Source organism: Pleurodeles waltl, chromosome 8 (genome assembly GCF_031143425.1).
Source record: "Pleurodeles waltl isolate 20211129_DDA chromosome 8, aPleWal1.hap1.20221129, whole genome shotgun sequence".
NCBI classification, from domain to species: Eukaryota; Metazoa; Chordata; class Amphibia; order Caudata; family Salamandridae; genus Pleurodeles; species Pleurodeles waltl.
In genome coordinates this window covers 258,519,598-258,533,826 of record NC_090447.1, presented here as the reverse complement: position 1 = coordinate 258,533,826, position 14,229 = coordinate 258,519,598, and the positions used below count along the sequence as shown (strand labels likewise).

General features: G+C 41.0%; 1 protein-coding gene across 2 annotated transcripts in view; it reads right to left on the bottom strand.

Annotated features, from left to right (window-relative positions):
• SAMSN1 (SAM domain, SH3 domain and nuclear localization signals 1) overlaps nt 1-14,229 on the bottom strand; it is a 571,601-nt gene that overhangs the window by 513,270 nt on the left and 44,102 nt on the right. For both annotated transcript variants that reach the window (XM_069204115.1, XM_069204116.1), the window contains one exon: nt 10,225-10,356. In XM_069204115.1, coding sequence (XP_069060216.1) covers nt 10,225-10,356 — 132 coding nt within the window. The remainder of the gene's footprint in view (nt 1-10,224; nt 10,357-14,229) is intronic.

Here is a 14,229-nt window from a genome sequence, read left to right as displayed (position 1 = left end):
ATCTTCCGGCTGAGGTGCCCCCCATTCACCTGAGGTGCCTGTGTATTTTCGACCTGATGCCCCTGCAGTGTTCTCTCCATGTTATTGCAGGAGTGAGGTGGGGCCTTGGCCTATGTAATGTGAACTGTGGCCAACGGACATTGAGGACTGGGCAGTGTCCCTACATTTGTAGATATGTGTATACGTTTGTATTTTGATGCACTTATTCATGTTATTTTATCGTATTACACTCACTTTCTTCCAATAATTTTGGCCTTGCATTATTCCTGAGGCGTACGGAGTGGAGATGTAATGTTTGTGCATCTGGTTGTGTGTACGGTGTTGGGGGTGGGGGTGTTGCTTGTGTGTGTGTCACTTTCTTTTTCCTCCCCCCTCCCTTGTGTGCTAGGCGGCAGTACTCACCGTGGTCGTCTTCGCCGGCGTTTGTGTTCATAATGCAGGAAAAGGTAGGTGAGCATTGGAAATATGTGCAGCTTGCGCTCCATGGTGTTGTGGTTGTTCCCTAAGCCTCCAGAGATGAGTTCTTTGACTTCTGTGTTCTGTTTCCGCTGTGCTTTTCATGTCATTGGTACCACCCTGGAAAATGTGGCGGATAGGCCTGTTGTAATGGTGTGGGCGGTACATTGTCTTCCGCCTGGCTGTTGGCGGTTATCGCCGTGGTGTTTGTGGATACCAGTGTGGCGGTCAGTTTGTTAAAGTGGCTGTTTGTCTGAGCGGTTTCCCCCGTGGTCATAATTCCATTTTTGTTACCGCCACTTTATCACCGACTGCATGGGTTGCAATGAGGGCCATCATCTCCGAAATAGAGATAATATAAAAACACCTGATAGATATCAATATACTTATACACGCCAATCTCGTTCCTTTGAGGACTCATCGGAAAAATGCAGTGAGAGAGGTGGGCGGTCAGAGCGAAGAACAGAGTACATGAAACCGAGACAGGAATCACAATGCTCATCAGAGGTTTCTGTTAAAAAGGAAGAGAAACATCCCCAACAAAAACCACAATTTAAAAAGAAAAAGGTCGCTGCAGTTGCAGTTCGACATGTCGCTCAAGAACAGGGTCCTCTTGAAGAACAGTAAGTGGGCACTAGCGCTGCTAGACAGGGCGGGCAGAGGTCACAACAGTTGCTGGAGTCTTCTAGAGCATCTGGAGGTGAAAGCAACTGATGACTTTCTACAAGTAGAAACTGGGGACATGCGTGTCTCCACGCCTGATAGGGTGAATAAAGTTACGCTGCAGTTAGAAGGAGACATTGAACACACAATGAACGCAATCTTTTGGGATCGTGTGGTAAATGTATATGATATTTTGTTGGCCGAACAAGATTGGCCACCTGAATTTGTCTGTACCTGCCCATATGGTGAATATGTTATTGAATGTTCTTTCTCGCTCCTTGTTCTGGAGGAACTCGCTGAATCCTGCGCCATCGATTGGGCATTGGTGCAGGCACCCGCTTTATATCGCAACCATGTAGGCTGGGATAAAGAATCCCCCTACCTTGTAATTCCTATTAAAAATCAACCCTAACCTTAACCTCTGTGTCCAATAAAACATGATGCAAAAGCACCCGTGAGAGAAATTCTCACACAACTGGAGTACCAGGGCATAATTGAACCCTATGTCTCCCCAATGAATAATCCTTTATTCCCAGTAGTTAAACCCGACAATTCATACCGAATAGGATTAGACTACAGACATTTAAATAGTCATACACGCACATACACGATACAAAACTCACATAGCACAGCACTGACGAACAATATAGTACGCAAAATATACAAAACAACACTGGATATTTCAAATGGTTTCTTCTGCCAGAATATAGCACCTGAGAGTAGAGATTTAACAAGTTTCAGCGCACTAGGCTCTCAGAAAAATTCTATTGTTTACCCCAGGGGTACAAGAACAGTCCAGGACTGTTCGCAGCTCGTGTGACTGCAATCTTGACCCTGAAGCATCGTCCTATGTAGATGATATTCATCTCACGGATGATGAATTGCTGCAACATTTAAGATGGGTAGCCCACATTGTTGTGGGATTTGCTGAATTTGGCTAAAAAAATAAATAAAAAAAATTGCCTTCCTCAGCGTCCTGTGATATGAGCTATTGAGTGAAGGAAAGAGCCTAGTGTCACAATTCTTAGAAAAATGTGCACAATTACAACCTCCAAACACGATTTAAAAATTCCAATCTCTATTGGGTTTCCTAAATTTTGGCAGAACTTACATTCGGATTATGCAACATGCATAAAACCTTTATATGACTTAGTATGTCCTGACTTTTCAAGCACATTTTGGACAGTCGAACACACACGCATTCTCAGAGACCTGCAGACAGACATGCTTGCAGCACAACATCTACACACAACGGACAACAAAACACACTTGGTCATCAGAGTAATTGCTGGTGCCATTGGTTTCACCTATGTAACGTTTAATGAGGTTGAGACCGTCCCGATTGCATAGAAATCAAATTTGTACTCAGCAGCAGAACAGCGCTTTGCTCCCACTGAGAAAATTCTCACTGCTGTACAGATGGCTGTCATTAAAGAAACACCTCAAGCCCAGGGCAAACGCATTATTGTCGTCTCTCCGATTCCAGCCCTTGAGGCTGTTACCAAAGCCAGCGTTCCAAACACTAAATCATTACATTCAGATTGGATACAATGGACCACGTCTTTGACAGCCACTGATGTAGACTACATTTTTGATCCAAAATTACAAACTCAAGAATTTTTGCAATATGAACTAGAATACCCAGTTCCTGAAAACACACTGCCTATTGATCAGTATCAAAGAGTCATGTACACCGATGGCTCTGCACAACCTGCAATTGGCTCTAAGCATCAATACTCCACTGCTTGCGCAGTCGTAAGTGGCTACATGGAGGACAATACATTTTGTCCTCTACATATATTCACGCAAGCCCTAGGGGATTGCACAGCACAGCTAGAAGAGCTAAAGGCTCTGGTGATGGCACTGGAACATACGGATCCTGCACAGCTAACACTGATTGATTGTGATTCATACTACTGTGTCCAGTCCTTCAATGAATACCTGCATTACTACATCATGTGACGGATCCTGCACAGCTGACCAAAAGGAACAACCAGTAGTTCCTGAATCCCTCTCACTACTGGTCAAGAAGTTCCTCTACAAGTTGTAAGCAGAAACACTGACACCTCTCCGAGCTTGGGGAGGGTGGAAAATGATCTTGCATTAGTTCCACTGACATCCAATAATACAGAAATGACTGATCGATTTGACATAACTTCAACACAGACGGATGGTGCCATTTATTCTGTGCCACCGTGGGAAACGCCAACACCACCTACTAGCACGGCTCCAGTTTTTGCACAAACTACTTCTGGATACTTTGCCAACATCAACAATGACGTTTCGGACTCATTCGCCTCTTCAACACCTGAACTGTCAAAAACACGTAAGCTGATAACTTGGCTTAAAACAACTTATTTCATTCTTCCATGGAACTATCTGTGGCTTTCCTTGACTGAATCGGTTTTGCTACTTTGGATTGGGTTTGTTATAACATTCATTTTATTAATACATGGTCATTTTCTTCCTGAAAAATCAGCAGTTGAACTGGTGGATGGGGTCCTCAAACCACATTTTTCTTCTCACAAGGTCCACAGAGACCTGTCTTTTGTGAACATTTCCGCTATACCAATTCCTGATGGGATTGTTTGGGATAAAGTAACATTTGATATACACGGCCCCACAGAGGTCATTCAAATACCATATGTTTTTAAACTTTCAATGAACAATATAATAATACCCGGAGTTGTTTCTCATGATTGGGATGTGAAAACAGTTGATTCTATGATGACTGTATTACAGCATTACACTGTATTTGAAAATGAAGATCTATACCAATCTAAAGAGAATTATGGTGATATGTTTTGCTATAATTATTATGGGCATCATTTCATCCACAGAGCGAGTACCCCAAAGACTGTTTTTAACTATACGCAATGAGAGCATTGTCCGACTCAACCACAAGGGGAGTTCCAAAACTTATTCTGAAAAATGTACATATTTTTCTGGACATGACGTTAAAAATGCTGAGTCATATTATTTTAAATTGCCACCAACACAAAAAGTATGCATATTATTAACAAATACGAAATGTATTTATTCGGATTCCTTTGTTTCCCGGTTGACTATAGAAGGCTATGAATATTGGCTAAAATCGATTGACTTAAAAAGTGTGTGGGGAACTAGACATTGCCAAATACGGGGGAAGGAAGCTTTATTTAGAGCATGCCTGATACCTGTTCAAATGATAATTTTAAATGAAACTGTACAACAAACGAGTTGTTTAGGCTTAGCAAAGATTAAGGAATTGAACACTCCCAGTATTCCTACACCTGCAAAATTTTATAAATGGCAAAAATATATTAATGCAACTGAAGACCAGCTCAATGAATGGGTCCAGAATGGCATGTTTAATGTTTCACAGTCACGTCCTGGCGGGTTGTTATTGTGGCCAATAGATACCAATGGGTGTCATAAACATTTTATAAATTCTTCAGCGGGTTTTAGAACTAGTAGGTCGGACCGTTGTTATATATCGTCCGAACATGCGGGTATAGTAACAACATACAGTGTAGGGAAAATATGCCAGCAATGGTTGAAGAGTTTATGCGGTTTGAGAACACCTCAGTCTCCTGTCTAATAACACTGACTTACAGGACTTCCTGTTAGGCCCCAGAAAACAACGCAGAAAGCTCTTCTTATATTAAGTATATAATGAAATCTGGAAGCTTTCACAACAAGAAGCTGCTGCCTGGTTAAGGCAAATAGACCAGGAACATTTACAGAAGGCATTAGCTGTTGTGGATAATGAGATTAACACTCTGTCCGACTGGATATACACCCTAAATAACATAATCTCTTTTGAAATAGACATTACACAAATAGATATGTCTTCATTAAACCATAGGCAGAGCCAACTAAGGTCCATTATGCAGTTGGATTGCACACTTCAAACTCTGAAGGCGGGTCGCATTCCCTGGCAACATGTCAATGTGAGGGAAATATTTAACGCAGCAACAACAACTAATGGCTAAGAAAATAGTGAAGTATGTCATGCTAAACATCGAAAAGTTAGAAAAGTTGCCTTTTACTGTGGCTGAAATACCATCTGCTGAGTGGTTAATACACAGAGTCATTAATCTGCCTATTTCCACACTTCAATTCACCTCCTGTTTAAAACGCATTCCGGTAGGCAGATAGGAAATCCATGAGGTGTGGGAGCTACCATTCTTGTACAAATGTCTCAGTCTCATGAAAGAAGTCTTTCTTAGTGGTAGTGAATGCAAGACTTCTGTCAGCCATTCGATGGTTTGTAAACAGCTGTCCTTGCATGGGGTATGTAATGCGTCTGCAGCAAACTTGGCTTGTTATCTGAAGGGATTTCCAGTCCCCTTGATTAGACCTACGTTCCAGGTTCTTTCAAACGGCAGCTGTGTTCTCCTCAATGGTGAAGACTGTTGTGGGATGCGAGCCGGAATAGTTTATGTTGTTTCAGTCTCTAAGATTGTTACATGCTGCAGGAATGTACTTTTTCCTCCCACTAAAATAAAAGAGGTAGCAGACATTTGGCCTCATATTGCTACTTCTAATGTCAATTTTGACAAGCTGAGCAGACTCAAGGCTTTATTGTTTCAAAAACATGTGGCTCTCACATCTGCAAGGTGGCAAGGTTGTCAGCGGAGATACATTCCCTTTTAAGTACTAACTTTCTGAGACACTTTGGTGAACTATTATATATTTAATGCGTCCAGTACTACTGGAATCGCAAATTTCTTTAAGGGTGTTGGTTCTGGTTTCATTCACACCATCTCCTCCATATTTGGTTTAATGCCTTCAGCCATCCATTCAATATTCTCCAGTATTTTCAGGGGATTTCCAAAAACTTTGGCTATAATAGTTGGTGTTTTGCTGTTGTTATTTTTTATGCGCAATGGCTGTCCCACCGCAACAAGGAGGAATGAAAGCGCTCCCATCAGCGCAGCTGTGTCGTGAACGCATGATGCAGTATTTTGGAGCAACACTCCAGGAGCAATTGGAGTGTGGCTGGTCCCTGTCATTCAGACCGGTCTTGCATTATGTGCAGGCCATGTTTCGGTGCCTCTGGTGCTCTTTCGAACATGCACTGGAAGTTTGTCTTTGTACGCAGCATTTGCTTTCATTGGTCACTGATCTGTTGATGTTTATGCTGAGGGCTCATCACCAGTCATGCGTGTTGAGGGTGCGTTTGCTTCGGGAAGCTACTTATGAGTTGATCTTCCTGGAGGATGTGGCTCTTAACTCCTCATTGGGCCCACCACGTAATGCTGCTGCCTTGGCAGAGGCACAGGCTATGGAACACGACTGCTCCTTGGTCCTTCTCGGCGATGACTTTCCAACTTTAACACCTGCCGAAGTGGAAGATTTCCTGTCCTCCATTGTCCTGGACTCGATTGGACATTCTAAACATGACTATGACTTTTGAAATACGGTCCTCCTTATGCCACATGTGAACATTTTAAAATTGCCCTTTCACATGCTCATGTGTCCTTTTAACTTGTCATTACTGAAATATTTTACATATATATCTTAGGTTGAGTTTTAATAGTTTTTATATATACTTAGGCTTTGAACCACCTTCAACCGAGAAGGGGAGGGTGTGGTGTAGCCATTTTTGTTATAGCTCCATGCATGTTATTTTAGCGTACTAGGGCTGCCGCTGTGCACTTTAACCTAGATATATTTTATTCAGCTTCATTTTATTATTCTTCCAGTAGCCACTTTTGTGGTCTTGTTTTATTTCTCTCTATCTAGCTGTTTTTGCCTAAGCCAGCACTCTGTTCTCAAACAAGACATTCTTGCTCACTTGGTGCTTCTTCCAAGGCTGCAGTAAGATGGGTTGCCGGTGAACGTGGTGTAGACATTCATAGAAAACACACATCATTACCTAGGGACATTTTCTCAGAACATCAGCTGTTTTATTATAAAAACACTTCCCTGTCCCTTACGTTAGAGGGGGATTCCAGCCAGAGAATCACAACTGTATGCTGATTGCTGAATGCTTCGCTACAGCTGCGTATGCAGACTTCAGGCCTTTGCTCAGGTATGGGGGATGATGTCTTCCCAGGGGAACCTGGAGGGCAGAATTAGAACTTAACACGCCGTTCTCTATTATAGCTCAGGTAGGAATTAGCTTATTGACTTTAGTTACAATATGGTAGCGTTATTTCTATGCTGTACTCTCCTTGTCACAATTTTAATCTTGTCATGCTGTATCATCCTGGTTATTGCAGTCCATGCTTTGCTATCTAAGATGAAGTTGCTTTATTAAAGCATTGTTGAAACCTATACTGCCTCTGTTTGTCATTGTGTATGTGAGACTAATGTGACTGAGAGAAACGGATGAGACCTGAGTGACCATGGTTTCCCTGAGAAATCAATTATGTCATGCGCTCGGCTGCCCCAACATCCCGCCCTTGGGTGGAGATGAGGCACTGCTAGTTAGCCGTAGTAAAACCTGGATTGGAGCAACAGGTGTCACCTGTAGTGGGTCAGACTCAGTCTCCCACACTGCAGGTGATTCTGCCACTCAAAATCCAGTAGTCTCATTAGAATAATGAGAGCCTACGTGACACTTTGTAGTTAATATTTTCTAATTAGTGGTAGAAAATCTGTACAGAGTTCCAAATTAACTCTACAACCCCAAGGAATATGATGGCAGATGAATAATACCGTGTCATAGCTCAGATTGATAAATTGCTTTACAGCTACTTTTTTATTGACATAAGTTCACTGTTAAGATCACAGGAATATGAAAGAGCATTGATGCTAGTCTGTGTCTATGCTATATTCCTGCCCGACATAGAATTCTCCTTGTACTAAGCACATTAATGCTTTATGACCTATATAGACACTTGATATAATATCTTAATATCTTAATAAAGCTCACTGATGAGAAAAACTAGTGATCAAGTTCATCTCAACAATTTATTACATATTATGTTTCTACTAATTATTTCGAAGGCATTTGTAGTCCATGTTAATTGAATGTTAAATAAACCTCAAAGAGCACATAATGGAGAATTAGGAATTTTCTTATAAAATCAACTTAGAAATAATAACACATTACTTTCAAATTCCACCAAAATAACAATAACGTTCTAGTATATATCCACGAAGGATAGATTCAACACATGAACTAAAACTATTCGTAAGAATGTTACAAAGTAAACATTTTCCTTTTCAAAATGGCGTAACAGTGGCAGACAGAATAGGGCCAGACAATTCCAGCGACAAAAATATGTCCCACATTATTAGGCATACTAGTCATGAAAAGTGAACCATATACTTTCCCATTGTAAGACAAAAAAACAGATATTTTATGCAATCCTAAATAAATCCTAAATAAATAATGTTTGCATGCATTTCCATACTTGAATTTCACAACTATTAGCTTTCATTAAATTGACAGAAACTGTCCATGTAAGTTTTATTTCCAAAGAATGGACTTGTTTATTTTCCAGCATTATATGCATCCAGTTCCCTGAAACTCTACTTTTAAACAGTGTCAAAACATACGTTTAAAAGTTAAAGTCTGTGACTCGCATGACAAGCACCGATCAGAACCGATCATAGTTATTTAACTACCCTAATTGGTCTTCAATGCATCTAAACACCACCCTTGCTGAGTGAATACCAATCAGCTGTTAACATTCCTTATGAAAAAAATTAATCCTTTGAGTTACGGAGCAGCATGCTGCTCGTCGACAAGCGCCGAAAATATCCCCCACTCCATTAGCTCTAACCTGTATCCTAACACTACACTCTCAACAACACGTTTGCTACACTTATGAATCACTGCTGCAGGTCGTAATATATTATGACATAAATCATATGAGCGTGGAAGGTGTGGAACACCTTTGAAATAATTATTCTAGTTGACTAAATCAAGTGCTTAAATGTGCCACTTATCTTTCTCTCTATTACTTAGTTTGTACCAATATATTAGAAACTGGACTTCTACTACTGAACTTTCTGACCACATGTAGCCAGCAGTAAAATTGTTGTATCTATCCAACTGATAACACTACTAACATGTGTAGCAAAAGCAGCAAGCTGCAGAGGATGCGCACTGCCTCTCAAGACGCCTACCCAGAAGCACAGCCTCAGGAGAGCCGTCCAACTCTGTTGGATCGACTCGGAAGCCGCGCTCACCCCGTCGAGACGCCGCCAGGCCAGGAGTCGCTGCCAAAAGCATGGCAATTCGTCACAAGGAAAACATAGAAGCCCTCCAGGCCCCGCCGTGGAGGAGAAAAAGAGAGCTTCAAGATAAACATCCACTACTGGTTGACCGTTGTCACTCATTACTACTGTCCTGAAGAAGTCCTATGGTGAGGACCAAACGCGTTGGCTGTTGTTTTTATGATCTACTGTATTCCAAAGTGAAGTTGAATAAAATGAAGACAACAAAGTGAACAAAAGTGATGTTACATGATGTCTGGACTTGTTTAATATATTAATACTGGTGGTGCACTATCAAAATATTTCACCTCTCAATTTGGAACTCTTTATCGGTCTGACATACACCAATTTCTCGTTCTCCCCAAAACAATCCTTAATCTTAGAATAGGGATCTTTCTTTTATGGGGCACACTTAATGAATTTTATTATGATATACTGATTGCTTATTTAATTTGTTGAATAATGATTGATATTGATGACATCATATGCTGATGTCAGTAAGGATGCACTATTAAAAGACTGATAAATAAAGGTTTAAACTCATACCAACTCTCATTATTGACTGAAAACAATCCTTGAAATGGTGATGATTATTTAATTGATGTACAGCTCCTGGTCAATCTCATCTTACTTCAAAGGTGTACTGGCCTGAGACGCTGGGATCTTGCCCTGATGAGTTGGTAAGCTTTACCTTGTAAACCAACATTTAACTGAGACCCCCCTCTCATACAACTCTATGGAACGAGTTCTTCTCTTTAGATGTTTGGATAGGTTTCTATTCAGCTCCCCGAAAGTGCTGACAGTGGTTTCACAGTTTATTGTTTTAATATTTAAATGACAATGAATTCAATATAGTTCACACCCATATATGAATATTTATCATCACATTTTCACATCAGTACAACATATAGTGCACAAAACAATATTTTTAAAGTCATTTTTACTTACAAATGATAACGATCTGTCAGGTGGAATGAATTTCATCACTGAGTTAAATTGGCTTCTAACATCTCTACAAAGGCTCTCCTTAGGATTCTGAGTTTCTTGGACACGTTCATACAGGCTATCCATGGAGCCTTCCTGCAAAAACGAAAGCAAATAATACATGTTATGGAGACTAATGGACTGTGAAAGTTATACAGCTGCAATCATGTGAACCATCCTCTCAGGGGCCCCAACTGATCCATGCACCCACCGCATCTACAGCCTGGGAACATCACCAATCAGCACCACCCTGACCCACGTTATCAACCCCTTGATTATGTCCTCCACTTTCCCGGATAAATGGAAACTTGCAGAAATTAAAGCCCTCCTGAAGAAGCCTACAGCTGACCTAAATCAATTGAGCAACTTTTCACCCAGCTCCCTGCATTCCTATTGAGAAGGCCATCAACCACCAACTCCCAACCCAACTTGAACTTCACCATCTCCTAGACAGCACTCAATCAGGATTCACAAAGAACCACAGCACCATAATAGCACTAATCGTGGCCTCTGATGACATTTCAAACATCCTGCACTGAGGATAAACAGCATCCCTCATCCTGCATAACCTGTCTGCGGTCTTCAACACTGTCTCCCACAACACCCTCCTCAGAAGACTCTACAAGATTGCCATGCAAGGATCCGCTCTCAAATAGATCTGTACCGTCCTAACGGGACCAAAGGGTCAGGTTACCACCCTTTACATCAGAGACCAAGAAATTGAAATGTGGAGTCCCACAGGGATTGTCCCTGAGCCCAACTCTTTTCAACATACACATGACACCGCTCACCAACATCATCCAATCACAAGACATCACCATCATCTCCTACGCTGATGACACCCACCTCATCCTCTTCTTGATGGACAAAACAACCGCTGCCAGATACTTCACCAACTTCATGAGCATGATAGCAGACTGGCTGTGAACCAGCTGCATGCAGCTCAACTCCGAGGAGATGGAAATACTGGTCTTTGACAACAAGACCTCCCCATGGGACTGTACCTGGTGACCATCAGAGCTACAACCAGCACCCTCACCCACAGAGCCCGCAGGAAATCTAAGGATTACTCTAGATGACAAGCCCAAAGTTTTAGTTTATGTCAACGCAGTGTGTTCATCCTGCTCCCACATCCTACGCATGCTGCAAAAAATCTTCAAATGGTTGCCTCTGAACACTAGACGGACTAGCACACAAGCACTCATCACGAGCAGACTGGGAAACACTGTACGATAGAATCTCCAAACAACTCCTACACAGACTCCAGACTACCCGAAACACTGCTGCAGGACTCATACTCGACTGCCCATGCCCCACCCACATCACACTGCATGTCAGGAAGCTTCACTGACTTCACATTCACAAGTGCAACCAATTCAAACTTCTCACACACGCATAATTAGCCCTACACAACACAGGACCAGAACACCTGAACAGCCACATACATTTTCACCAACCCACCAGACACCTACGCTCTGCCTTACTCTCACTTGCACACATTCCCCACATCCAGAAAAGCAAAACTGGAGGTCGCTCATTCTCCTACATCGCACCCAAGATATGCACTGACTTCACTCTACACACCAGAGCTTCCTCCTCACTTCTTGAGTTCCTCAATAAGTTGAAGACTTGTTTCTTCATAGAAGCACTGTGGAGTACACAAGCCTACACACCTGCCCTAGAGTCTGGATAGTCTCTTGGCTGGTTAGTGCGCTATACAAATCAATATAACAAAACAACATAACACAACTGTTAGACGTGACAGTCTTAGGGTGGTCTTTCCCCCAATGTTTTGCCTGCCTCCTTCCATTTTCTGACCTTGTTTTTGGTGGTTTTAGGAGTCTGTGCACTTTACCACTGCTAACCAGTGCTAAAGTACTTGTGCTCCCTCCCCTAAATCATGGCAAAGTTGGCATATTTAATGTACTTATAAGTCCCTACTAAAGTGCACTACTTATGCCCAGGATCTGTAGTTTAAATGCTACTAGTGGGCCTGCTGCACTCCGTGTGCCACCCATCCAGTAGCTCCTTAACCAATGGCTTAGGCCTGCCATTGCAGAGCCTAACAGTGCAGTTTTACCACCACCTCGACTTTGCGTTTAAAACCCCTGTCAATCCTTAAACTCTCTTTTTATTAGTCATATGTCACCCCTAAGGTAGGCCCTAGGTATGTCATAGGGCAGGGTGCTGTGTAAGTAAAAGGTAGGGCATCTACTTTTAAGTTTTGCATGTCCTGGTAGTGAAATTCGTTTTTCTCTACTGTGAGACCTACTGCTCTCCTAGGTTACCATTGGGATGTCCTTATTACACTTTTAAGCTATAATTCCTGATTGAGAATGAGTAGTATTACAGAGCAAACATTGTTCATAAAATCTGAGTAACCAAAACATAATAAATATTATGTACTAAAAGGCCTAATTAGAGAAACTTGTACTAGAAATGTAAAACGTGCATGTGTGAAATCTGGTTGACATGGTGTCCGCCACTTGAGTTCTATGTGAAACAATAAATGACTGTTAAAATGTATTTTGATGAATCATAATCATTTCTACTGACAAGAGATTAATAATATTAATAAACACAACTAATGATTTGCAATTATTATTAACTGATAAATAACATATAAATTATGGTTCGAATAGCATTAGTAAAAAGACCTAAGTTTTAGTATTTTTCCAGAAGTACAGTGTTGTAATGTTATGCTGACTTTACTGAACTGAAATTCTTTTGCAAACATTGTTTATTACACATCCCATTGAAAACTCACAGTGGGAATCAACTGCTTTTTCACGCTACTCATTGTGTACTTCCTTGTGATAACATTTGAAAGTTAGACCTTAGTTTCTGGTAGGAAGTAATGTTAGCTAAATGTCATGTTCTGTTCTGTTTTCTACAATGTTCATATTTTGCAGAAACTGCAGATCGGAGGGGAGCGTCAACATGAGCCTATCTTGGAGAAGGAATGAAGAAAGATATAACTGAAGAAGAAACTTAGTCCAGTTGGTTGCTCACTATCACACCTCATAGTCTTATCCAATAGCTTAGCTGGTGATTTTTGGGACTTTAATTTAGTAGTGTTTCAGATGATGTGGTTCAGTTGAGTGACAATTAGATGAAGTGATGGTTAGACTTATATGCTTATAATTCTAACAGTTCAGATATCTTTAGGCCCAACATTACTGAACTGTTGCCCTTTCCATGGTTCTAATGCTGATTGCTGTAGGCCTGCTGTTCCTTTTCTCTGCTGACAAAGACTCTGCTAACTGCTGTGTTATTTAGGAGAGGAATAATCAATGTGCATTTGTTTTTCTTTGCAGGTTTTTCCCTTAGAAATATAAGCTAGATGTTTTCCAAATTAATTGGTGTCTTATTTTAAATTTTTGCATGTGCAAAACCCACCCCACACATGCCTTTGGAATTCGTAGTCAGGATGTCCAACTCAATAATTAAATTGAATGTTTATTAATTGCTTCTGATAGATTCAACTGCACAACTAATGAAAGCTGTTGCTATTTCTCAAATAATTCTGTGGTTAGTCTGTATAATTTCCTTTGGAATATTTAATGGTGACTACACTTACACTAAGATTCTTCAGACGATTTGGACAGCCTGTATTGTTTCTGTTTGCTATCATTTGGTTTTGTGCATCATTTACGTGACTTTAGCATTGTTAATATAAGGGCAATTTACAAAATCGGTGTGGTGATTCATGACCACATAGGTCATGGTGCGTATAAATTACTGACTCCTCATTGAATATTGTTTATTGTTTATAGTTATTAATTCTCATTGTTTGATTTGATGATCTTATCACTCCTGTCTGAGTCAAAAGATTCAAGTCATACTCTAAGGGTAGTATATGTCACTGCCCTTTTAAGTGTCGCGTAAGCCTAATTTAGAAAGTCACACACCCTCAGTAGCTATTTCATGTTTTATATCAATGGAATCGTGGTGATAGATCCCCTTTAT